Here is a 25,079-nt window from a genome sequence, read left to right as displayed (position 1 = left end):
CAGCAGAAGCAGATGCCTCGCTCAAGGGCACGTCAGCTGTGGATGAGGCGAAATGCACCGACACTCTTCTTCACATTGCCAGTTCAGCGTCTGTTTGGTCCCTGAACTTAGAAAAATGGAGCATGCAGTGTGGTTGTAACCTCCCTCAATAATATCTTTAAAGTCAGGCAAATGGAGAAGATGATCATCAAAGTCCCCACATGAATCTTAATGAAATGCTACAGCTGCACATAAAATAGACAATCCTGCAACAAGGACTGACAACTGACGGAAAGGGTTCACATCTGCAGACATTAAATCAGTTTGTTTAAATGGAATGTCTGAAATGTTTAAAAGTTAGATCATGATGTGGAGACTTGGCACTGCTATAAGACTACATCATTTTTTGGGCTGTGCCTTTTGAGTGAGCCGCAACTCATTTTTATGACTCCAATCCATGAAAGAGGAGTTTCCAAGGAGCACTTGAATGCTACACTATTCTCAGTGATTGTCTCATTGATTTCCTGAGTTATAACAAGTTCTCTGAGGAGGAGGCATCTGTTTCATTGTTTGGGCCAGACGGTGCAGCCTGTCAGGGGAATTTTCTTCTTGACGGCGCAGACCTGCCCATGCTACAGATGGCTTATCTCACGGTAAATGATTCAGAAAACGATAATATGCTTCCAAACGGAGGAGAGGTCATCTCCTCCTGCTAATGGAATGTCTTCTTTGCTTAGAGTCTGGACACAGCAGTTTGTTAGATACAGTGGAAAAAAGTGAAGCTCTGTGTCAGCCGCTCAGGGAAAGGTAGGCATTTTTAATCCACATGGCAACACTCCTGATCCTCTCATTTGAATAGTAAGCAGATCAATTAGTATTTCGTTTAGGCACCAGCAAAACATAAGCTTTCCCAGACAGAAATTTAAGGTGTAAATACGACAGTATTAATTCCCTTACATAACTAACCGGAGGCATCGTCGCTGCCAAAAAGAAACACAGTTTTCTGAAAAATTATGTTTATTAAGTTGTCGCGTCAGGCCCCAGAGCTGCAGCTAAAACCCTTCCACTGTTTCACAGTGTCAAAACACTGCAGCGTTCATGTGCAAGTCCAGACTTATAGAACAGCCGAGACCTACTGTAATATTCAGCAATTATCAGTCTGTCAGCTAAATGCACAAAACGTCAGACAGAATCAGAAGCTGCTGCCTCTCAGCACACATTAACAGAGGCGATCGCTTCACTGTAATCTGCTTGACTGGGTGTGACTCACAAATCACGTCGATCTTGTTAAATACATCAAATTACACGTACGAACATACAGTCTGAGCCAGGTGAGCTGTAAATGAAAACCACATTTGCTCTTTCACTCTCATGTTATTTCAGCCCTGATGTGTCATCAAAGGAAAAGTCTTATCTGCCCCGTCTGTCCTTTTTTGACATGGACATCACTGCATCTGAGACATGTCCCTCCCTGATTGTCAGCTTCTTTCTGCTCTGCGTTCAAAGATTAGAAAGAAGCTGACAGGGGCAAAAGAAAAAGGAGAACGACGGATCTGTGGAGACATGAATAGCTTGCAGGTGTTTTTTCCTTTTTTTTTGGGAGAAAGAAGGATGGATAGAGTGGAGCTGCCATCCCTCCCTCCCTCCCTCCCTCCAATGCTGTCATTATGTTTTATGGACGAAGAAGTGTTTGTGAAACTGAGGCAAGGTGCTGTAAGGATGGGCCATGTGGAAAAAAAAGAGAGAGAGGTGGTTTTATGTGTAACACGAGTTTGCACGTCTGCTTGCAACCGACATGTCTAAAAGTGGAGTGTGAGAAAAAAAGTGAGGGGGAGCTCGAGTGCTTGAGAACAACAAACAGAAGAGAGTGCAGGGTGAGTGAAGGTGAAGGAGTCAGATAAAGAAAGAGCAGATGGACGAGAGCGGAAAAGGCAAGTGACAACGTCCAGGGTTGACAAATGAAGATAAAAGACTGTAGTTCCTCAAATGGCCTCGATGCTGAGTCCAAAAGAAGCGACTAAAAACCCCTCAGTCCTTCGTGTTAAAAAGTTTACAACAGAAAACAAACATTGTAGATACAAAACCACACTGACCATACTGAGCATGGATCAACCAGGACTACGCTGGACTCAGGTGCTTCCAAGATGCAATCAGCCTCAACAGGAACATGTAACATAATGTCAACATTTCAGTTATTGAAAATGGAACATGCATGTGTATTTCTCCAGCCGCATCTTTACATGTTAATGGGGGAAGGGGCTGGTCCTGATGGCAGCCGAAAATGGCACCCATGTTGTGGGACGCTTTCCCTGTAAATTCTGTTTATTGTTATGCATTTGTGTGTTAACAATGGGCAAAAACAAATCAGCTTTTGGTGTCAGGGGAACCTGTTGGTAGTACCGCCACCATCCCAAACCCTGCCTCTATACTTAAGACTTTTGCAGCTGTATCAGTCCCATGATCACATGTCAGCAATCCGTCCAAATGTTTCAGTGTAATCAATATCAAGGGCTATATCTGGCAGGTGTATTATCAAACAATGTGGCATTTTTGGTTGAAGAAAACCAAATGGCTTAGTCATGGTATGGATGATTTGTCACATACGTCTGCTTAGTCAGCATCGCATTTTTAAACTGACGGTAAGACTTTTGCATTTAGTCTGATAGGCTTCAGTGGAAAAGCCTCAGGAACAGCCACAATGACATCATGGCAGGACGTGTCACTAGGATACCGTGGACATCCAAACCACAAAACATAATACATAAAACAGCAAGACAAAGAGAGAGACAAGAAAACAGATTTACAAAAATGAAATAGTGACTAAACAATAGGCCTACTGTGTTTACAGCCAGTATGCAGTACTTCCATGCAGGAAGTGTTATTTACAGTCAATGGTTAAAATGTGCTTCGCTTATAAATAAATACACAAAAAAAGTAAATTTGCAAAAAGATTTTAATCGGCATTGTTTTCATCACTCTTGCTTCAATTTACAGTTGCTGTTTATTCATTCTCGTCAAAGGTAAACACATTTCTTGTGGTTGTCTTCAACATCAGTAAATGCTTTTTTTTTGCCCCACTTCCCAAAACCCCTGTAACATAAACTAACATTACAGAAGAGCACATTCTCTCAGACACACTTGCATATTCAGATCCTACAAATGACTTCTTTTAGCGTGTACGAAATCTCTAAATGCCACAAACTTGAAAAGCGCGGACAAAAACACATTCTACATACATCCGCACAAATGTGCACACATATGTTTTTCCTCTTGCTCGCCCCCCTCACACACACACATACACTCACACATTCACACATTCCATGTATTATAAATATACATTACAACGCAGGCTCCTTTGCTTTGCAAGTGCAGCAGTGGAGGAATGCTGCCCTTCCATCGACGTCGGCTCCACCTGTGCATTCACAGTTGGTTTATGACATGCTCTTCAGCAACATAATCTGGTTAGCGATATATGTTACATGACAGTGGGGTTACTGAGTGTACGTCCCTACTGATTAGTCATAACCAATAACCCTCTCTTTGTGTCAGGCTGAATTACATCTATTTATCTACACAAGCAAAATGCTGCAGTAAAAATTGCACTGTTTAAAAAAAAAACAATAAAAAAATGGCACAATAGCTTATTGAGCAAAGGCCTAAGAATGAACACTTAATAAATTAGGTAAATAAATAATACTTTAATGTTAAAATAAATACGGTACATTTGAAAAGTAAATAAATTAAAAAAGCACAACATCGTAATCCTAATTAACGCTAGCCTAGGTTGTATTACAATATAAAAAAGTGAACTTCTCTTTATTTGCACATTCACGTGTGTTTTTTGTTATTATTTTATTTTTATTTTTTTAACAAAATGGCGGCAGCGTTACTTTGAGACTCAAAGCACAATTTCTCCTCAGGCACCTGCCGCACTTTGGCGACTGTATGGGTTTGTTTCTATGGTGATGGTGGCTGCTTTAATGGCCATCAGCACTGATTGGCTGTGAACCTCTGAAGTGGAAAAGGAATAGACAGGGCTGTCTGGGATTAAAAGGGGGTGGGGGGGGGGGACTCACCACTGAGAGAGTTATTCAAGAATTGTAAATTAGTGGCGTTCTGAATGACTGTGCTGATTACTCACAGAGGAGAAAGGTTTGACATCCGGAAAATCTAACGCCAAGTGCTAAAGGTAAATGCTTCGGAACAAAACACACATCTACCACATATACCACGTCTAAGTGCCATCAAATTACTAGTCCTGGGTCTGTATTTTTCTCGGGCTGTTACAGTGTGAAGGCAGGAAATGCAGACAAAAGACTAGTTCTGAGAGGGCACTCACTACCTTCTAAGAAATGCAGGCTTTGCATTTGTACCTATCACAAAGCCAGGGGTATTTTTGATGTCTGGAGAAAATGGATTCTTAAAAGGCCTGCGGATATCCTCGCAAAGTCTTTCCCCTCTCTTGGGCTCTTAGTACCAGCAGCTCCTTCACACCGGTGTGAAAACATTCTTCAGTGTCCAGGACGATGGCAGCAGTTCTCATCGTGGACTGATTATAGAAATATCCAGTGTAGCCCACATAAGATCAGTCCAGAGTCCATCTCGCTCTTTTACTACATCAAAGTTGGGTTCAATGCATCAACACACTGGGTCCAAGGCCTAAAGATCCTCTGCAGAGTCCGTGTGTTCAAAGCTTGCAGTTACAAAAACATTGCTTTCATCAGCTGAAGACAGTGCAGCGTAGATTCCTCAGGTGATTTGATATCCATGCTACAATAAAGAGTGTGCAGTCTGCGTTCCACTCATTAAAAGTTCTCAGTAACTCCAGGCGTGAGAGCAGCACAGAAGTCTGATTCTAAATCTCCATGTGGGCACCACACCTGCATGAGATGTCATGTGATAATGTCCAACAACACACGGAGTGTCAAAGTACACTGGTGTAAATATGACAGCAAAAAAAGGCCTCTCTTTTTTTTATTAAGCAAAGTTCTGTAATTTCTAGTAATTCATGTATGTGTGTGTGTGTGTCCTTTAGTTTGTGGTTCTGTTGTGTTTCTGCCAACTTTTCCTCTTCAAAAACTTGGTGGATACAAAGCCCTTTGGACAAGGCGGTCCAGCTATGCATGAAGTGTCACTCACTCAGCGACAGTCGCTAGGACAAAAGGACGGCAGACACAAGCAGCATCGCCACGGTGAGGAGAAGGCGGTCACGTGATGGGCTGCTGCCACTCACACTTTTCTCCAGCTTGGGAACTTCAGGGTTAAATTCATCTGGAAGAAAGAAAAAAAAAGGAAATAAGAGTGTGAAAGAGAAATAGCGACAGAAGGAAAGGAACTATTACTGCATTATTAATTCATCAATCTTAAGGCAGCGTGTGATGCATGCAAATTGTGCTTTAAACATATTCAGAGAAAGAGACATGATGCAATTATCAACAAACCACCAATTATCATCAGCTACATATGGCCATTTCCCTGGTGCAGCGGAAAACTGAAAACACTTTTGTTTCTGATCTGTTTTGTTTCATGTATTCCTCTTTTCACACTAATGATGTTTTTATCCTCGAGGGATTTCAATCAAACCAAATTACTATGGCCTTGCCATTGATTAGACACAACAGAACATTAGCTGGAGGGGAAAGCCGGGGAAAACGCTGCAAGAACACATTTAGTAATATTCTCCAAAAAGTGGATTACACTGAGTCATTATGCTCTGTCTCGACATAATGCTTCCCATTATAACTAGAGGGTTATTACATACCAAAATAAAGCAAGAAAACGATGGAACAGATCCATCACTGTTTTAGATAAAAACCTGCTTCCCCTGCATTCAGGTGTAAAAGTAATTGATCTAAGTGCAGAGGAAAGCTGCAATTTCTTCACATTAGCCCACATCAGACATAAAAGACAGATGCAGGTGATGGAGTTTAACATGTACATTAAATGTACTTAGAATATTATCACTGGCTGAAAGGGAAATACTGCTGTTATATCACACTAATATACAGTTCCAAAACAGACATTCTACCTTTTATATTTCAGGCACTGCTGTCTGATGTGACTCAGGTGTTTCAATACATTATTTCCAACCTGAGCAACATCACCAAAAAACCTACATCAGTGGTCCAAATTTGAAGGCAATAGAAACAACAGCATGATTCTGCAACAACTACAATAAAGAGCAGCATCCAACTTTTTCAACTCTGGCTTAAAACTGCTTGCTCATCTATTCAAATTTTACGTTAAAGTTTCCCAGTGCATCAAGTTCCAGCAGACATCTCCGCCTCCATAAAAATCAATCGATTTGAGTGGGCAGGATGTCTTCTTCTGTTCCAGTGTAATGTAAAACCCATGTCTGGTGTTTGCTCAACATAAGGGAACAGTAAACGTCTACCAGAAAAAACAAAGCAGGTGATAACAGACAGCGCACGGAGACAACGATCTGATGTCTGATGTATGTACGGAATTTTGTTTTTGCTTCTTTTGTCTGTGAGTCAACCATCCAACCGCTCTGGTTTGCCCTGGTTGTGCGTGACTCCAGCCCACGTCACAGTTGCTCTAAAGGAACACAAGGCGTGTGTCCGCTCAAATGACACACAACATTGACATTCACACAGCGGTGCACTGGGATGAACTCAAACATTAAACACCAAGACAAGACAGGAGGGGGAATATAAACCAGCACTGCCTCAGAGAGGTCCCACAGGTCACGGCAGAACCGTCACACCCTGTGTGACATCTCTCTAAGGAGGTTTCAGCAGACAAGTAAGATGTCCAGCCAGGGACCAGAAGAAGAGAGGTGCTGTCCCTGCAGAAGAACTGCCTTACCTTTTACTAAAACAAGTACATCTAGCAACAATATCCACAGCTGCTTTGTGTGCAAACTTTTTCTCCCAGACTTGTTTTATGGGTGCCGGGAGCCTTGACAATCACTGAGCTGCACATATGCACCTCTTCAAAACCCCCTGCTATTTAGGGAGGCTGGCCTTGAAAGATCAGTGTGGGGGACGTTTGGTGCCTCGGGCCATAACAGCTTATCAAAGGTCTACAGTATGACACCTAACATCACAGTACAATGGTGGGATTCAGCAATCAATTTCCAAGCACAGTCTTGTCTGTATGGGGTGCAAACAACAGACGGACGCGCTGGGAAGCTCTCCTGTCCACAGTGAACTGCCCAAGGCATTTACAGTGAGATAAGAAACATCAGCACTAGAATGTCGATGAGTGGAAAAAGGTTGTCTGGTCTGATAAATCCTCACGCCAGCCATGCCACGATGATGGTAGACCCGCAGCGAGGCGTAAACAACACGAGGCGAAGCACCCATGATGTACGCCTACAGCTGTACAGGCTGGGGTGGGGGCGTAACAGTGTGGAGGACATTGTTGTTCCCAATAAAAAAACTGGATTATTTTATCATTCAATCACCTTTTAAAAAAAGTACATAACAATGTGCTCTAAAAACGGAAGGTTTTGGGGGCTATAAGCACTGATTGTCATCACGCTAGTGGCTACATACATAATGGCAGCAGCACAGAGGATTGGTCAGACTCCAGGACTAGGAACATGGCTACCATTGAGGTACCATTGTCTGGACTTGCTTATTTGGTGTGTGGGTGGATGATCAGAGGATGAAGGCTTGTGTAGCACATGCAAGTTTGGTCAAATATTTTAGCTACACATCTATACAAGCTATTACAGTATGGGTGCATGTAAATGTTTGGTTTGATAGTATCTGCCCACCTCACCCCCACTCGTACACCACCTCTTTTCCTGTACTTGCATTAACCAGGAGTTTAGGCGGACACTGCAGACGTGGTGATGGACAACTTCAGAAACGTATGGGTCACATTTTTCCATTTTCATAGTTATATACAGTACATCACCAGAATAGATGACTTCAAACTGGAACCAGATGTAGAACATCCTGGTACTTTTGGCCTCTGATAGTCAAAATATCTGTTGCTAGGATGCTAACAGCACCAAGCAGGTTCTTTACACACTGCACACACTGTATTGTGAACTTGCTTGGTGCACATATTTTAACATGATCTGCTTCCTGTTGTATTTTCCTGCCTGCCAACTCTGGCACTCCGCTGCTGCTGCAAAGTGTTTTAAGGGCAAGCACAACTGTACATCACACTGCTTCTGCAAATACAGTAGAAACTTGTGACTAATTCAAGCAGGAAGAAGCAATATTGATGGCAAATTCTTGCAACACCACCATTACAAATCACTGCTATTCATAATTAATGGTGAAAAAAAGCTACAAGCAAAAAAAGAGTGGAGTTGTAAATACAACAAAAAAGGCAAAACCAGCTATTTCACACTTCATGGATCATTTCTATGGTTTGTTTTACGCAGTGGACTCGACAAAGTAATTGCAGAGATCTGGAAACGCTTTTTTAATGGGGCAAGAAAATCTGACGACCTGACAAGACTGTAAACAACAGTGGCCTGTTTTATAAAAGTGATGCGTAAGCATTGCTTACACGCAGATTGCAGACAGCAGCAGCATCTTGTTTCACAAATGACAAAGCGTGATGAATGTTTATGGTGGATATTTTTGTTGCTGCCCTTAATTTTCTCCTCCCAAGTCTGGAGGACCCATGTTTATCTTACTGGTTATGATTCTCTGGCTTTTCCATAATTACCCATAGAAATGATGGGTGAAACTACAGCAGTAAGAATCTAGCTGTAGCAGCCAAGGCTTGGCCTTAAAACACCGCCTTAAATAAGAAATATGTGACGTCGAAGCAGGGCTAATAATAAAGGATGACAGCAAGTCCAAACGTATGCAGAGAGAGATGCAGAGATTCAGCCAGTCTGTGGGCTGGACTGGTCCTCAGGGTGAGTCCAAGAGTGGGTGTCCAGCGGTCAGGAGAGCCATCAAGGCTATATGGGCTGTTGTTAAGTGTGTGTGCATAAATCTGTGTGTTCTGATTTTGTTATTCCTCCAAATGTATTCAGCAAAATGCATCATAGCGCTAGAGGCTATGATTTTTTATGATTCCCTGCCAGTGTGTGTTTTTTATATTAAATTCTACGTAAGCTCGAGTTACTGCTGAGCAATTCGCCCACCACTGAGCTTTTCTTTCCTCCTCTGCCCCCTTCTCTCTACACTCCCCCCTTCTCTCTGGTTTTTTTTATCTCTTTTTCTGCCTGTTTCTGCCTTATCTGTCCTTCTTTCCATCAGACTTTCTGCATTTCACTGCCTCCCTTCTGCCTTTTATCTCTCTGACTTTTCCCGTCTCCCTTTGTCTCTCTATCCTTCCAGCCTCCCTCCATCTCTCTCTCTCTCTCTCTCTCTCTCTCTCTCTCTCTCTCTCCGAAGGTACTCGTTGCTGATGGCTCAAGAGCTCTTTTCATTCCATCTCTGTTGGTCTCGGTTTCCATCTCAGGCAGGTCACACTCTCTTAGCCCTCGTCACAGACTGCCCACAGCTCCCAGAAACAAGCATGCTAAACGATTCCCGGCAAGAGGCTTTTGTTTGAGATAGGGACAGAGAAGGAGAAAGAAAAATACAGGTTTTATGTAACCACTCAGCTGCACAATTGACTTGCTTGCTGACACGCTTTCTACTTAAGTAAACATGGACCTTTCATTCCTTACAAGACCTCTGGTGACCTTGTGGATTGTGCACAGAGGAAGAAGAAAAGGTTTTACCTGTGTGCGCCTGTGTGTGCAGAACATTGTAGCTGGTTTTTTGCTTTTGGGAGATGTAAAGATATTAAATGACATCATTGATGAAAACGTCATACCAGTTATACAAGTTATGAAATTTGTAATCGGAACGCCTCACTGTGTGTAACTCGTTAAAATCCCTTTTTGTTCAAGCTAACATGAGGACACACTGCGGCGTAGCTTTATTAATGCAGCTGAGAGAGGAAACAATTAATCTTGTAATGGCACTGATGAATGAATGCTCTAATGAGGTCAGTCCTCAATGTTCCTTGTGATTATTATGTTATCATAAACTATAGAAATGATGGCCCAAAAAACACCCAAAATATGCCCTGACTTGTAATACATTGTTCTCTCACACTACGTGTGAGAATGGAGGTGTGTGACAGTGCTGCTGTCTTCACAGTCTTGCCCATATTACACACAGCATGAAAATAAAGGATGATTGTTGGTTCTTTTCCAAAATGAGCGGCCCAAATATTGACCAGCCTTTGGAAACAGGAAATCAGAGTCACTCACCAATGTTGTGTATTTTAATGTTTGGCCTGTCTGTGTAGTCGGGAGAGGTCTGACTGGAGTCATCATCTGCCTGGGAGACTGAGAGACACAAAGAGAGAGAGAGAGAGACAGAAATAAGGAGCAGAGGACAGAGACACAACAATTAGGAAACAAGACAAAGAAAATCATCATCAAAACGTTAGCATGAAGAAATCTGCAGATTAAAGGCACGTGAGCAGGTCCAGACTCAGAATTACACTCTGACTGCATCGCTAAATTGTCTGTGCATGAATGACGTGTGGGTTGTATGTTTGTTTTTTCTTCCGGTGTGTCTGTAACTGCAGTAGTACTAACAGACAGTGTGCACAAATGCAACTCTTTACAGATGCATCATCTTGAAGTCTTGCAGGCTTTTAGGTTGAAGACACACAGAGAATGAAAAGGTGGCTGCGTTTTTGATAGCAAGCTGTTAAAATGACCTTGCTAAGCAAAGGTTGTAAAACAGACTAAATGCACCCATTCATGCACACTCACACACACACACATACGGAAAATTTATAGCAGACAGACATGCTCAAACTCCTACACTTGCACACAGAAGCGAATGGAGGCGTGGTAGACACATCAATAGATTAGCAGCGACACTGCGATGGAGGGGGGGGGGGGGGTGTTAAGGTGATGTGTACACAGGGGCTGACACTGGCCTGAGTGTGGGATGTATTAGTGCTGACAAGGTTAGAGGAGAGGGGGAGGCTCTCAGCGCTGGGCTGCCTGATCAAAGGCCTGCAGGGGAGAGCGCAGGCTACCAGGGTAAAAATAACACATACACTACACCGAGCAGCAGGCATCAGAGGGAAGCAAGAAAGAGAGAAGAAGAAGAAGAAGAGATAGACGGTGAAGGAGAGGGAGGGGTGGTCAAGCGAGCTGTGAGAGAGGGACAGAGAGAGAGAGAGAGAGAGAGAGAGAGCTGGATCTTGCAGCTGAATCTGTTTTTTTTAAACATCTTTTGTATGGCTTCATGAGAGCATGTCACTCACAGAGAGAGATAGAGCATTACTGTAATAGCACTGAGACAGAGAATAACATTAAGCCATCACTCTCAAAGCGCTGCTTCGAGGGAAAAGACGCCACCATCAAAACCTTGCCAAGACAGCACGAGCCAGAAAAGCCTCTGTCTGAAACGAGACTGTCAGATCTTAGTTTTTCTCTCCCTCTGTCTGTGTCTTTCTTTGTCTTTGTGTGTTGTGTGTTTGTGAGATACAAAGAGATAAGAGAGGAGAAGAAAGTGAAAATGACACAAAGAGAGGAAAGAGAATTTTTGGGGTCTCACCAGTAGAGCAGCAGACGAAGACCCTCATTCTCAGGCAGCTGTGGCCGTGGTGGTGGGTGGGGGTGGCTGCAAACACAGAGCAAACACACACACATCATGTCAACCTTGTGCCCTCTGCAGGCCACCCCGCCCTCGACAAGCAGCTGTGTAAACTGCAGTGATGCGACCGAGCGGCGGTCTGTCCTCAGATGAACTTCCACAATCTATTAGCTGTCAATACATGTGGGTGACAGAGGCTCCTCATTATAATCTCAAAACAAAATATTGGATGTGCAGCAGCCATCAGGCTTTTAGTTTCCTCTATCCATCACAATAAAGTACAGTGCTGGTGGCCTGACTCACAGATGTAGTAGTACTCCTGGCCCACGTTGAACTCGTAGCCCAGAGAGAAGGCGCTGTAACGTTGGAACTTCTCGGAGAACTTGATTGGCGCGTGGGGCGCGTGGGGCCGGTTGCACTCCCAACGTTTGAAGCCTGACTGGGGGTCACATGTACGGTAGCCGCGGTAGCTGACCATGTACAGGATGTACTGCTCTGCAATGCCGCGCTCCAGCGTCCCCCGCTGGCTGGTGTTATAGTGCGGGCAGTAGATGTCCAGGTAGTCGTTGACGCTGACCTGCACGGTGTAGCCCTCCCTTCGCAGCCTGAATTAAAAAAAACACAGACAGACAAGAGCTCAGAAAGGTAAAAAAAAAACAGAAGGATTTAAAGTTTAAAGGAATAGTTGTCATCCTTGTTGTCATCATGAGGTTGCTAGGCAACCGGTTCTCGGAAATCACTTGTCTCAGCCAAAAATAGCCCTGCATATAACTGCAGCTGGGTGGTTGTTTTTTTTATTTTTTACTTTACTAACAGGAATGTTGATATATGAGCTTTGGACCTCCTTGTACTGTACATGGAGATTTATATTTCTCATCTAATTTTCAGCATTTTTCCCTTTTTCCTTTATGAGTAAATCATGAAAAACATTCACAATGATTCTCACATTTGAAAAAGCCTGAAGCAAAACATGTTTCATCATTTTCACTTGTTGGCTCAACTAACAGATTAAGAACTTCATTCTAGCAGCAGAGACCACAGACGCAATGCAAAAAGACTGGAAAGCTTAAAGAAATTTCCGTCAGCCTTTTATTAACACCTTCCTTTTCTTCAGAAGATGAACTGCAACATCTCTCTCTCTCTCTACCCTCTGCATATAAAAACACACATTTCCTCGCTAAATGCCTCGTGGCGAGTACTGAGACCCGTGCTGAGAATGATAATCTGCACTCCTGTCCTCCACAGCCTCCCTGAGCCAGCTACAGGCTGGGTCATTGAGGTGGAAGGAGATCCTGTCAGTTGCGATGTATGCTCTGCCCACAGGGGAACTGCTCTGCACACAGTACATATCATGGAGTGAGCTCCCCTGGCAAATGGTGCTGATGGACGAGGAGGTCTGTTAGCAGGTAAGGAAAGCCACACTGAGGCCGGGCACATGTGTGCGTACAACTGAGAGGATAATGTGATGTGATTTCATATACAGCCGTCATGCTGTTACCTTCAATGTTTATAATACTGAGTATACCTACTATGTAAATTACACAGTCTGTAATTAGACAAAGTAGAAGTCATTAAAAGGGCTCCTGCAGGTGAGCTGATGAGAAGGGATGCAGTCTGAACTGCTGTAATGACACATTTTCACCATAAGGTGGCGGTATTGTGCTGTAATACAGTTTTTATATCCTCTGCACCCATTTCTTTTTGCCTCTTTCTTACACATTGTGCCTTACATACATACAAAAGAGCACACACTCATCCCTCACTGTGCACACAAAGCTGCTGAAAATGCACACGTTCATATGTTACTAGGTCAGGCCCCTGGAGAGATTATTATTCAATTACAAAATGCTGATCAAAAATGTCATAACATCTTCCACTCTGCTTTCTTTCTCACTGTAGTGTTACAATGCTCCCTTTTCAGGATATTCTCTCTCTTTTTTCCCCATTTCCTTCCCCCTTTTTATTCATTTACACACACACTGAGCCAGATGAATATCAATTCTCTTTACCAGTGTTCTTTCTGGGCCATCAATCTTATCTGTGCTTTCCATCCACGCCGTTCAGATGTGAGATGACAGACTTTTGTCTCGCAGTGTTGCGGGAAGAGACAACACATCTACGCTTCAAAGGGACTATATTTAGAGAAGAGGGGAGGTGGAGGAGGGGAGGGGAGGGGAGGAAGGTTGAGGTGGTGGTGCAAGAAGGGGGGAGAACAGTAGGGTAGAGATAGATAAAGAGGTACAATGAGTGTGGGATAGAGAGTATGAGATGAAAGTGCAAAGATAGAGGCTGCGCTGAATATGAAAATGTGCATCGAGGAGAATCCCGGATGCAAGAGGCGTCAGGGAGATTCACCGTCATTGACAAAAAAGTGAGAGGACAGCAGTGGATCCAGTGTCAACAATATTTGTGGATGGAAGGCTGCTGGCTGCATTTGTTGCATAGGCAGAAAAATGTACATCAGGCCACTGTAGGAGCTCGGTTTACATGTGTTAGAGCCTGGTATATGTACAAAACAATAGTTGCATTGAGTTCTCTATACCGCCCAGCTGATGGGTGAGCCTAGGATCCAGCACACTAATTTATTCAATGATCCAATATGAAGGCGGGCCTTCATTAACATTTCAGTGAAGTCATTTTATAGTATAAAATAAAAGAGTTGGTTCTGTTGGACCAGGGGGGAGAAAACCTGCATGTTAAAGCTTTCGACCAATCAGGTGAAGCGTTACAGGGTGGTCCAATTTACGATTTCTCTGGCCCGGCCATCAAGCGTCCAACTGCGTCCCACACTCCCTGCAGCACTAAATAAAGATGCAGTCGTGTTACTTTACTGTTTACTGCTGTGGTTATCACTTATCCTGACTAGATGTATCTTCACAGCAGGAGGACCGTTTGTTCCGAACACAGTCAGCAAAAGAGAAGAGAGGAAGAAAAGAGGTATGAGGTGCAAGCAGAGGAGAAAAAAAGGAGGAAGGAAGACTAAAAGGGTGGAGTGAGAAGAACAGGCAGGGTGGGTGAGAGTAGGGTGGGGGGGGGGCGGTCCCTCTAGGTGTACACTTATATAAGCAGTCCACTTAGTGGCACAAGACAAAAAGGTTGCAGGGCAGAGAGGAATGGAGGGAGGAGAGGAAATGGAAGGAGGGGGTGAGAACAGATTTAATAACTTAAGGTGGGTGGGGGGGGGGGTGCATTGAACGATGACAACAAAGAGAAAGAAGCAGAAAGAGAAGCAAAGGCAGAGACAGATCACTCCCCGAGGAGGAACATATATGTTGTAAAAGCGCATAAAAAAAGACTGATGGCTCTCATTCGTGTGCCGTGTCTCTTTTCCTGCGACTCACTTCCTTCTCTCTTTCCTCCGTGCATTGTCTCTGCGGTGGTTTTGCTGTCTCATCATCATTTTCCTATGAGTGGGAGTGCAAAGCTAGTTAGTAAAGGCTCCACAAGCTGGTGAGCACTGCCAGGGGAGGCAGATAGCAGAGAGAGAGAGAGAGAAAGAAGAAGAAGAAGCTAGGAAGGATGAGACAAAGATAGCACCACTGCACCTTTCACATCTGCACTAAAAAAGAGTCTTTAGGGAATACTGCCAGTAATAAATAACAATCGGTGAGGAAGGCGCTAAAAACCTACAGAAACAGCGCATTTAGTACAGCAACACAAACTCTAGGAAAAAATCGGAACATGGAAAGATCTAATAAGAATCATTTGGCCCGATCCCTGCCAAGAGTCGGGTTACTCATGCTCCGGTAAGATCTAGGTCTGTAATGGTCATTTTTATAGCACTTATACACACATTCGTATATCTGTGGTGCAGAGCTGTAATGCAAGATGCTACATGTTGGTGCTTAAGGAGAGGCCAGTGCCCGGACCCTCTAATTAGCTGACAATCCAGTCTGTGCTTACTGTGTAATGTCAATATATTGATTGAAACAAAAAGTGTGTGTCAGCTGAACTTGAGTTTGTAATAATATAAACCACTTGATGACATGTTGTGCTTGTTGTGTGCTACTGGTGGGCTTGCAGAGGCTGCCGTGTGTTTACATTAACGCATCACCTTGCTTTGTAGAGAGTCAGACGGTGTGTGAACTGTGCAGCTTAGCTTGGTACTTTTAGAGAGCTGTGTGCAGCCACCAAGGCTAAGCTGTAACTGCTGCTGGGCCAATAAATCCCTTCAGATTGTGGAGCTTTTGTTAGGATTCTGCTACACAATACAAAAAAAAACAAAAAAAATGTGCCGCATGTCTGCTAGATTTAAAGTCACCATGTCATTATTGATTACAAGATGCTCTTGTTTTGCAGAGCATATAATGACATACAGGTGTTCTGTGTTGTTTTTACCAAGACTGCATGAAAGGGAACACAGAAGCACCAGAGCTGCTTAATGTCTATGGATGCTCGCATTCATCTCACGAGAGCTGCTAAGTTTCAAGGAATGTAATAGTATTGCAGCTCTATTGTATTTGTTTATTTTTTTGTTTGTCTTCTGATATGAATGAATAAGAAACCCACTGAGGTGTTCCTCACAGCCACAGGAGTCAGTGCTGTTTGTTGTGCTGCAGGTTCGTCCTACATTACCGCCAGAGGCTCTGACTGTTTTCAAAAATCCATCAAAAAAAAGCTGGAAGAAACAAGTTGTTGCTTCTGACAATTTTCATCCAGCCTCAGAAATAAACAATAAAAGCTTCTGAATCACATGTGGTATTAATGTTAATGCACATTTCCAGCAGGTCGCTTGGTTGGAACGCTTCCGTTGTTACAATTTAACACAGGTGTCTGCATCGTTTGTCACTTTCCAACAAGGCTGCAAAGAAAAATTAGTTTTATTAGAGCGATTGTGCTAAATCTTGTACTTGTTCTGCACCTCTACAGTAAAGTTGTAGAAGCTTGTCTCAGTATGGATGAGGTCAGCACACCAGCGTCACTGATGACCTTAAAAACACCCTCTCTGGGGTAATCAACATCAGCCTCGACGGGAGGATAAACTACCGATGCACGAAATGGCGTGACTTTAAATGCCATTCACCAATCGTCTGTTTACCACCGACAAACCTCCTCCAATCAAGTCCCCTGGCAGACTCGGCTGTTTTTCTCTGTACCTCAGCACCAAAACTCATTACTCGTGCACGCACACATGCACTCAGAAAAGCACACACACACTATATCTCCTGTGAGTCGTCACTGATTGAGTTAACGCTGCAATTAACGGGCCGGTTTACAACGTTTCGATCCAAAATGGAGGATTGAGAGAGAAACAACTGCTGAGCCAGTCAGTGGGAAAGAGGCAGACCCTGCAAGTCTCTTCTATTACTATTAGACCACTGGGAGCCATCCACCGGATTCCTGCACAACCTCTGGACGCTCAGACAAATGGAGGAACATTACCTTTTAATATTTACCCTTTACTCCGCAAACCTGCCCTCAGTTTATTCCCCAGTCTTCTCACTTCATTTTGAAAAAGCTCTGCCACATTTCCTTCCTCGCCTTCAGTTATTTTCATTTTGGGGAAGCGTAGCAATAAATGTTTAACATTAACACATATCCTCAGCTCAGGTGTGTCCTGTAAAGCTGCAGCCGACCACACATCACTGGCAGTACAGTACATAGTTCTGCTGAAGTAATTACAAGTCCTGCTCAAGGACACCTTGACAAAAATTACCTTTTCGAACCCATCACCTTGCAGGAGTTTATTGATTCAAACCAATCACATGTCCGCTGACTGACCTCAGTGTGGACATGTTTTCTTACAGCTTTAGCTCCACATAAACACCACGTCAGAGGCAAGGGATAAAATTATATCCATCAGTTGAAATGTGAAATTAAACACTGAAAACTGCTTTGAGACACTCTCCACACCACTACTGAGAAATGCCAAAGATTTCAAATAAATTAATCATCTCACTCATTAATACATTTGTGCTGATGTTGCCTGGTTGTGACATTTAGCACAGCATGCCAACAACGAGGTGAAACACTCCATAAATGCGACATCACGGCTGCCATGCAGAACGTTGTACTTTTGCAGCTTTTAAGTGATATTTTATTGATCCGCTCTAAGTGAAATCTCTTTTACTTTTCACCTCCTCACTCAGTGGAGGAGGCGGTTGTCACAGTGCAGCATCAGCTGGAGAACAGCTTGTGGGGCCAAGAAAAAGATTGGTCTTTCTGCTCACTTGAACACCCCGCAGTTCACTTGCTTGGTGTCTCTGTTTCCTCCAGCCTTGCTCTGGGCGCGTCTTTTGTAAACAGAGTGGAGGGAGCTTGTGGGACCCATTCAGAAATGTAAAGCAGCAGCCCTCCTAACAGAGGCAATTCATATATACCTCTTGATTTCAAGCAAATTTGAGGAAACCAGCATTTCCCTCACTGGATTTGGTTGTTTAAGACCATCCAGTATTTATCATGACATTTCATTCCCATACATATGGGTTGATGAAAACCTTCTTCAAACACGATAAGGAGCATTATGACACCAAGAAAAAGAAACACCTTACAAAAACTAAAACAATGATCTTACCAACCTCACAGTGGCTTCAACCAACCAGTGTCTGAGACAGTAGAGCCATGGATATTATGTAAGGAGCTGTTTTAGGTCTTTGTAGGAGGCTCCAACTGTTGCCATGTTGGGCAGCACCACAGTCTGCCTAAACTCCAACTACAGGTAAACAGGTGGAGCACGAGTGGAGCTGAGGCTGGTTGTGGAAGTCGGAAGCTTACGTCGTGTCAGCTCCCGCCTATCACTCAAAGCGGTCATGCCCATAGTTATGCATAATTATAACTCATCATATACTGATAACAATTGAGTTATGATGTCACAAAATGGAAATGTATCAACAGAAACCATATTATAATAATAAATCCAACAGACATGGCTCCTCTTTATGGACACTGGCCCCGAGCAAAGGGCACTCTGTTTGCTGGTTGGCTTTCAGGGCATCCTTGTTTGAGTTGCAGCACAGAGGAAAACAAAGCTGATCATGATCAACATAATAACGCCATTTCCACAGCTCTGACGCTCGATTAAATCACGTTGCAAAGCATTATGGGTTGCTGCCAGCTCGTTCTGAGGATATATGAACAGGCACACATTTCATTGATTAATCTATGTGGCTTAAGCTGCTCTTTACTTTGTAGACGTCCACAGAGGAAGCTTAAATATCAAACAGAAATATGGATGACACAGTCGAATATTAAACCGTGGCTCTCTTCCAACTAGACTTTTTTTTTGCATAAAAGGAATATAACAGAGGCTAGTAGACATTTTTTTGCTTTTATTACAGTGGAATATTTTCAAGAATCACTTGGGAATGTTTTCTGGCTATAATTGGCCCCTGGGTTTTGGGCTTTGCGTTGGTATGGCAGAGTCTCACTGGTAGTAATATGGCTCGCACTTTAGTGAGCACTAAAAATCCACCCATTACCCTCCCTGTCCTAATGGCTATGACTTTAATTTTTAATGCAGCTGGGACGTGAAGAGGCTAAATATCAGCACTATGGTGTTTTTATTATACATCCAAGAATTTTTAATTGCAAAATGGAATGCATGACACACACAGTGTTACACACTCACCCTCCATTCTGCTGAGATCTCGTTGTGATTATATCCTCCGACATGCCGTGATCACAAGGGTCCATCTCTCTCAAGGTGAGGGTCTAATTGTACCTCACCATTAAAAGCTTGATTACCCACATCTGTTCTCTCTGTGAGCTCGCAGCTCTTTTGCTGTCTAACATCCAACATCCTCACCGTTTATCTGTGCTGTCAGATCATGAAAAGCACAACTCGCTCTCTTGTCCAATGAAGCATTTAACACTTTCTCACTCCAAACTCACATATAGACATCGGTCAGGTAACAAATGGTGTCGTATTATATGCAGTGGGCACCGGGGTGACATCTCTGGAGGTTTTTCTATCTTCATTTACAGACTATGATTATAATACAGCACATGCCGGGCAGTGTAACAATCTGCCAGGTGACAGCGACCCTGTCCATACACGAGTGGAGAGGCAGAGGTCTTGCATTTAATCATAGTAGACTATACCAAGCCTGTGTAATAAAACAGAGTAAATGTGACGTGCAATCAGGGGTCACATAAATATAAAGGGGTGGTGCAAATAAATAAAAAACATTTATTTGCAGGAGGAAGGACAGAGGAGGGAGAAGAAGGACTAACCTACCAGCAGAAGCTGCCATGTTCTAATCTAAGACATGACTCTTTTGTAGACAAACATGGGGGCCATGGATGGGTTAATCATGTGCACACATGCATGAATATGTGATTTAATCTTTCAGAAATGTGTGCTTAAATAATAACCAGCCATCGTGTTGACAACTGAATGCATCATCTGACAAATCATTGAATATCAGCAGCACTGTATATCTACTTCTGCTAAATATTTGGCCTCATGCACATTCCATTATTGTTTTAAAAAATACATTATATAAAGTTTAACCAAGAACAGACCTGCTCTGACTCACACCCATTTAATATTAACACAGGGTAGGAGTAGTTGAAATGACAATCAATGTCCACAATCAATTCTTTTCAGCATGAATTGATTCATCTTTTTGCAACAGCTTGTTCGGAACTAGAGGAGTCAGCACAATGCTGTAATCAAAGCCGGATGTGACCTGATTTTTGTCAAAAACACCTGTGAAGACAGCATCATGTACTCAACTGATCTAAAAGACAGACTGAGTGAAGAGGTCCATCACTATCTGCATCTGTACAAGGCAACTCCAGGAAATGTGCAAGGAAATTTGCCCAAAAAACAAAATGTGTGTTTCAATGCAGCATCAATAGACATCTATCGCCATCTGTTGTGTTAAGTGTAAATGGAATCCTGCTTCCAAGCAGAATAGAAGCAGAACAGAAAGAACAAATACATGTCCGCAGCTGTCCGGGAGAGAGAAAGGAGAGCCAGACTGGCAGAAAGTGAGATAGCAGAAGAGCTGCGACACACAATAGAAGCCCTCATCAAGATGAATTCTCCACAGTACACACCCTCAGCGAGGGTGCCAGGCAGCTCGCACTCGCCCACGTGGCTATGTCCAAAACACAAAGTGCTTATCTCACCAATCTCCAACTGTCTGACTGTGGAGTGCGTGGAGGACAAAAGACAGACACACAACAGCCTAGTGTTCACGCATGTAAAGACGACTAATTAAGCATTTTAAGCAAATATAAGACAAATCTGCAGAGCGCCACTTATACTATCTTTATAAAGTGCAGTTTGCAGGCTTTGAAGTTCAGCATGTGGCTGCTCTCACAGCAAGTCAGCTGCAGTAGGGTGTTCATTTTTAAATAAAAAAAAAAAACACAGCCTATAAGCCCCTGCTCTGGGGTGGCACACATATCCCTCCCTCAGCGAGCACAGAAGAGAGGGAAGAGAACAAAGACGAAGGAAAGAGAGAGAGAGAGAGAGGTGGAAAGGAAGAAAGGAAGATGAAGGAAAGCAGTTCTGGGTCAGATTTAGACTGGACTCAGTTCAGACAGCGCCAACCTAATGGATGCCAAGTAGAATAATCTGCCCTTTTATCTCCAAACCATGGCAACTGTAGGTATGTAAGCTCCCCTTGAAGACCACCATATACACTCATGCACTTCCAAAAAGTAACCTCAAAGCAGCGTGATCACTGGAGCTAAATACAGCACAATTACACATAAACGCTGTCATGTTATTTCCAGCTAGTGATACCCCCCCCCCCACCCCCCCAAAACATACAGAACCACACATGCACAGGACACGTCCTAGTGAGGCCTCCATCAATAATTCACCCTTTTTCTTAAAATAACCCATCGCCCTTTTCAAATATATCCTCTTTTTCTTTGTGCAAACAAGCCTCCAGCCCGCACAGCGGAGTGGTCATGGAGTAATTATTTACACGTTCCACCAGAGAGCACTGATAAGAGCTTGTATGGGAGAAAAGAGAGAGTAGTAGTACTGGGTGGGGATAAGGGGAGTCTGCTCAGGTAGCATGTCAATCTGTGGCCCATTAGCAGGTGATGCTAGACAGGAATGCTCAAAGCAGCTCCCAGGGTACCACAGGCCTCTCTCTTCTGAATAATTGACTGGCTGCAGCCCACGTTTTCTCGCTCCCTCTTCTATCTCCTCACCTGCACGGTTCTGATCTTACACCATTGTTCTATTTTTCCCTCTCTGACTTTTGTTTCTCCCCCCTCCCTCCATCACTCCCCTGCATCTCCCAAGGCTATGAATTGTGAAGATTTCCGGTACATATAGGCACTTATGTAACCAAGGAAATAAAGAGGAGGAGCATTGTGAATGCACTCGATGTGAGGCGTCCACAGGGAGACACATCTTTTCAACGTGTTTACTTCTAACAGCACAGCTGCTGCTGCTTGCATGCAGACAGTGACAGAGGAGGGAGCATCGAGCTTCTGCATGTGCTGCACTCTTTAAACACATCCATTAGACTGAGAGTGGACAGTTGAGAGCAGGCTCAGATGAGGTTTTACCGAGATAGACTTGGATTAGCCCACATGATGATGCTCAAGGAAATTCCACCTGTTCTCTTCTAACAGCCACACTTCCTCCCTCTTAAGACGGAAACCCCCTTTCTTGGAACAACTTTTGTTGTTATGAGGCACGATGTATTATCTCGAGGAATCAAATCAAATCCAAATGCCCCCCGCCCCCTGCCTCTCTTCTGCGCAGCATCTGGCCAGGGCCATTAATGAATGCCGCCTCATGCCATCTCCTAATGGAATTGCCTTGTCTTGGGAGTTCACTGCTGTGACACCGGCTCAGCAGTGGCAAAAAAGATTACTAGAAAGATTAAAAGACAGAATAAACCAGAGGCTGTGCATGACAGGCAGCCAAGCCCTAAGATCACACATTAGATAACTGGTGCAAGGAAAAAAAAAAATCCAACCCCCCCACCATCTCTGTCTCTTCTCTGTTTTCTGCTGGGGTTTAGAAATGGTGGGCAGCAGATCCCCGCCTGGCGTGCTGTCACACCTCCGCAGTCAAAACTGTTTGAAGAGGCTGGAACAAAGCCTGTGTGCTGTATGTTATGTCTGTGTGAAAATGTTGCCTTTGTGGGGGCCTAGTGATGAGCCTAAATCCAACGGCATAGTTAGCAATTCTTCACACAGCTGGTTAGATTTGGGAACGATGCAGCGTCGATCACACACACACACACACTCTTTTTTCTACTCACTCCAAAACAAACACCCTTTCACTCCACTACACATGCACACTTTATCTCCCCCTCTCTTGTTGTGCCAGTGCATTTTTTTCCCCCTCCTGTATTTTTTCCACTTTGCTTCGCTCGACACTATCTTTCTATCCATCTACAATGTGTAGTTATCTCTCCCTCCATCTCTTCCCCTCTCAGAGCATCCCAAGCAATGGGCTTGTGCCCCTTCATAATTCATGGAGTTGTTCTTATGGCTCAGGCAGCCATGTCGGATGTGAATCTGTGCGCCTCAAAGGCTCAGTCATCCTACACTGCCTCAGCCAGGAGGGTTACCTCTCGAGCTGCAGGTATCACACAGGACTAAATCAAAACACCTCAATCACACCTGACTCATACAGCATATGCAAATGTTCTGCTATTCTGCCTGTTCCACAGACTATCCCGCCTTTGTTTTGAAAGTCAATTAGGCATGCTTTTATGCAGCAAATAACAGGTCTGTGGAAAATGGAATGATATTATTTAGACAGAATCATTAAACATTAAACAGTATTCTGGCCTACCTTAGTTTACATTCACATTTTACACATTTTATTTTGAAACATTTGTGATTTTACATGCATCTAACCTGCCATTATTGTTACTTTTAAGGCCACCTGATGGGGGCAAGCAGTGAACACAACAGGAACATATAATCACCTTGGAAACTGTGGCAGACATGTTGGCAAGTGATTGCTTATTTACACATGGAGCAAACGCAGCAATCATTGTTGAAGTTCCCACCTGATGAATTCAATATTCACTTTCACTTAACTTCGATCCGCACCACCTCCTGAGGGAAATATTCGGTTCTTTAGTGGCTAAATGCTCCACTATGTTCACCCACTAACTTCTGCTGCTGCTGCTGCTGAGACCAGTGAGACCGCAGCAAAATATTAAAGTTGTGACTCATAAAAAACAATGAAAGATGCTAAATTGCTCTGTAGAACTGAGTAATGAATTCAGTGTTAATATGAAATCATTTAGAAGAGCAGCTTAGATTGTTTCACTCATATTATCCAACCTCAGGCAGCAACCCGTCTGACAATTCTTTAAAAGGTTAGCAAAATAAATGCTGAAATAAATCAAATAATACACACACAGATTTACAGCTTTTCACACAGTGTCTATGTGAAAATGACAGACTGATCAGCTCGGTCTGTTGGGTTCCACTAAGAAACTCCGTGTGTAGGAGTGTGTAACAATTTGTCTGCGTCAAAGCCAAAAAAAAAACCTTACTGCCAGGTAGCTGCTGGGGTTTTACACAAATTTAGTTGTTTTATCACTGAAACAACTCAAAATTTCCTCGACAGTAAACGCCACACAGAAATGTTAGATTACACACAGCTGTGCAAAGGTTAATGCAATGCTTCGCTTCCCCAAATGTAGAGGTGCACAACATGCAGTGTATGAATAAAGGCAGCGCTGTCAAATTACAGTGTACTACATGTTATTGTACACATGCAAAGACAGCAGCAGTGTCATGTTAACTTAACTTTACAAGTCTTAACGCTGATTAATGGTCGTGAGTTGTGTCGACAATCAGACTGCCCCCTTGTGGCTAAAAGTAGCTACAACAGGCAGACACATATAACTCCACATACAACCAATGAAGAAGATACTACACAATTTAAATTATCATAGCAATGCTTTGACATATTTTTTCTATGCCACGTCAATACCTTTGACTACATTAATGTGAAAATCTGAGCCTTGTCTGTGGATTAAATGCGTGAAAACAAAGGACGAGCTAAACTGACAGCTGAATTCATTAGCATGTTCATGTGCACCATATACTAAACACACACACAGAGATAAACACACACGTTTTGTTGTGTACAATCCCATTAAAGACGCAAACACCTCCACCACTAAGCACTCACAGCTGGGCTTTTCTCTTCGCACCCATCCAGCCCAGATGAGTGACAGTTTTATGGACACATTCAGTACACAAAAAAAAGCCCCATACGTTAAACACACACTGACACGTCTCACACAAACACAGCAGCAAAATAAAAAAAAAGGAGACTCGTTAGCCACTTTAATCAATGTTAATCACTGCAGACTCGCCTCACTGTCAAGAACGAGACAACGTCTGTCTGAGAAGGAAGAGAGGGAAAAGACAGACAGAGCAAAACAGGCGGGAGAGGGGGAGAAACACAGACAGGCTGGGTGGAGCAGGGTGGGGAGAGTATAAAAATGTGAAATGGTATCCAAAAATATACACTGCCCACGGAGCAGTGAACCCACTGCAGTTTTGATGTACTTTATCTTGTTTTTCAAGGTCTGTTTTCTTGGGTCCATGCGGCTGAGCCTCGGTGGGAGACGTGGTCGGGCCAGGCTCGCGCCG

The 25,079-nt window shown here is 43.4% G+C and overlaps 1 protein-coding gene across 1 annotated transcript in view; it reads right to left on the bottom strand.

Annotated features, from left to right (window-relative positions):
* Positions 1–3,761: 3,761 nt before the first annotated feature.
* efna3a (ephrin-A3a) overlaps positions 3,762–25,079 on the bottom strand; it is a 50,767-nt gene continuing 29,449 nt past the window's right edge. Inside the window, exons 2-5 of the mRNA XM_028399384.1 lie at positions 11,835–12,136; positions 11,493–11,558; positions 10,184–10,261; positions 3,762–5,250 (exon numbers count right to left, since the gene is read on the bottom strand). Coding sequence (XP_028255185.1) covers positions 5,132–5,250; positions 10,184–10,261; positions 11,493–11,558; positions 11,835–12,136 — 565 coding nt within the window. The 3' untranslated portion in view covers positions 3,762–5,131. The remainder of the gene's footprint in view (positions 5,251–10,183; positions 10,262–11,492; positions 11,559–11,834; positions 12,137–25,079) is intronic.

The sequence above is a fragment of the Parambassis ranga genome, chromosome 2 (assembly GCF_900634625.1).
Source record: "Parambassis ranga chromosome 2, fParRan2.1, whole genome shotgun sequence".
Lineage (NCBI taxonomy): Eukaryota > Metazoa > Chordata > Actinopteri > Ambassidae > Parambassis > Parambassis ranga.
This window is presented reverse-complemented; position numbering and strand designations above follow the sequence as displayed.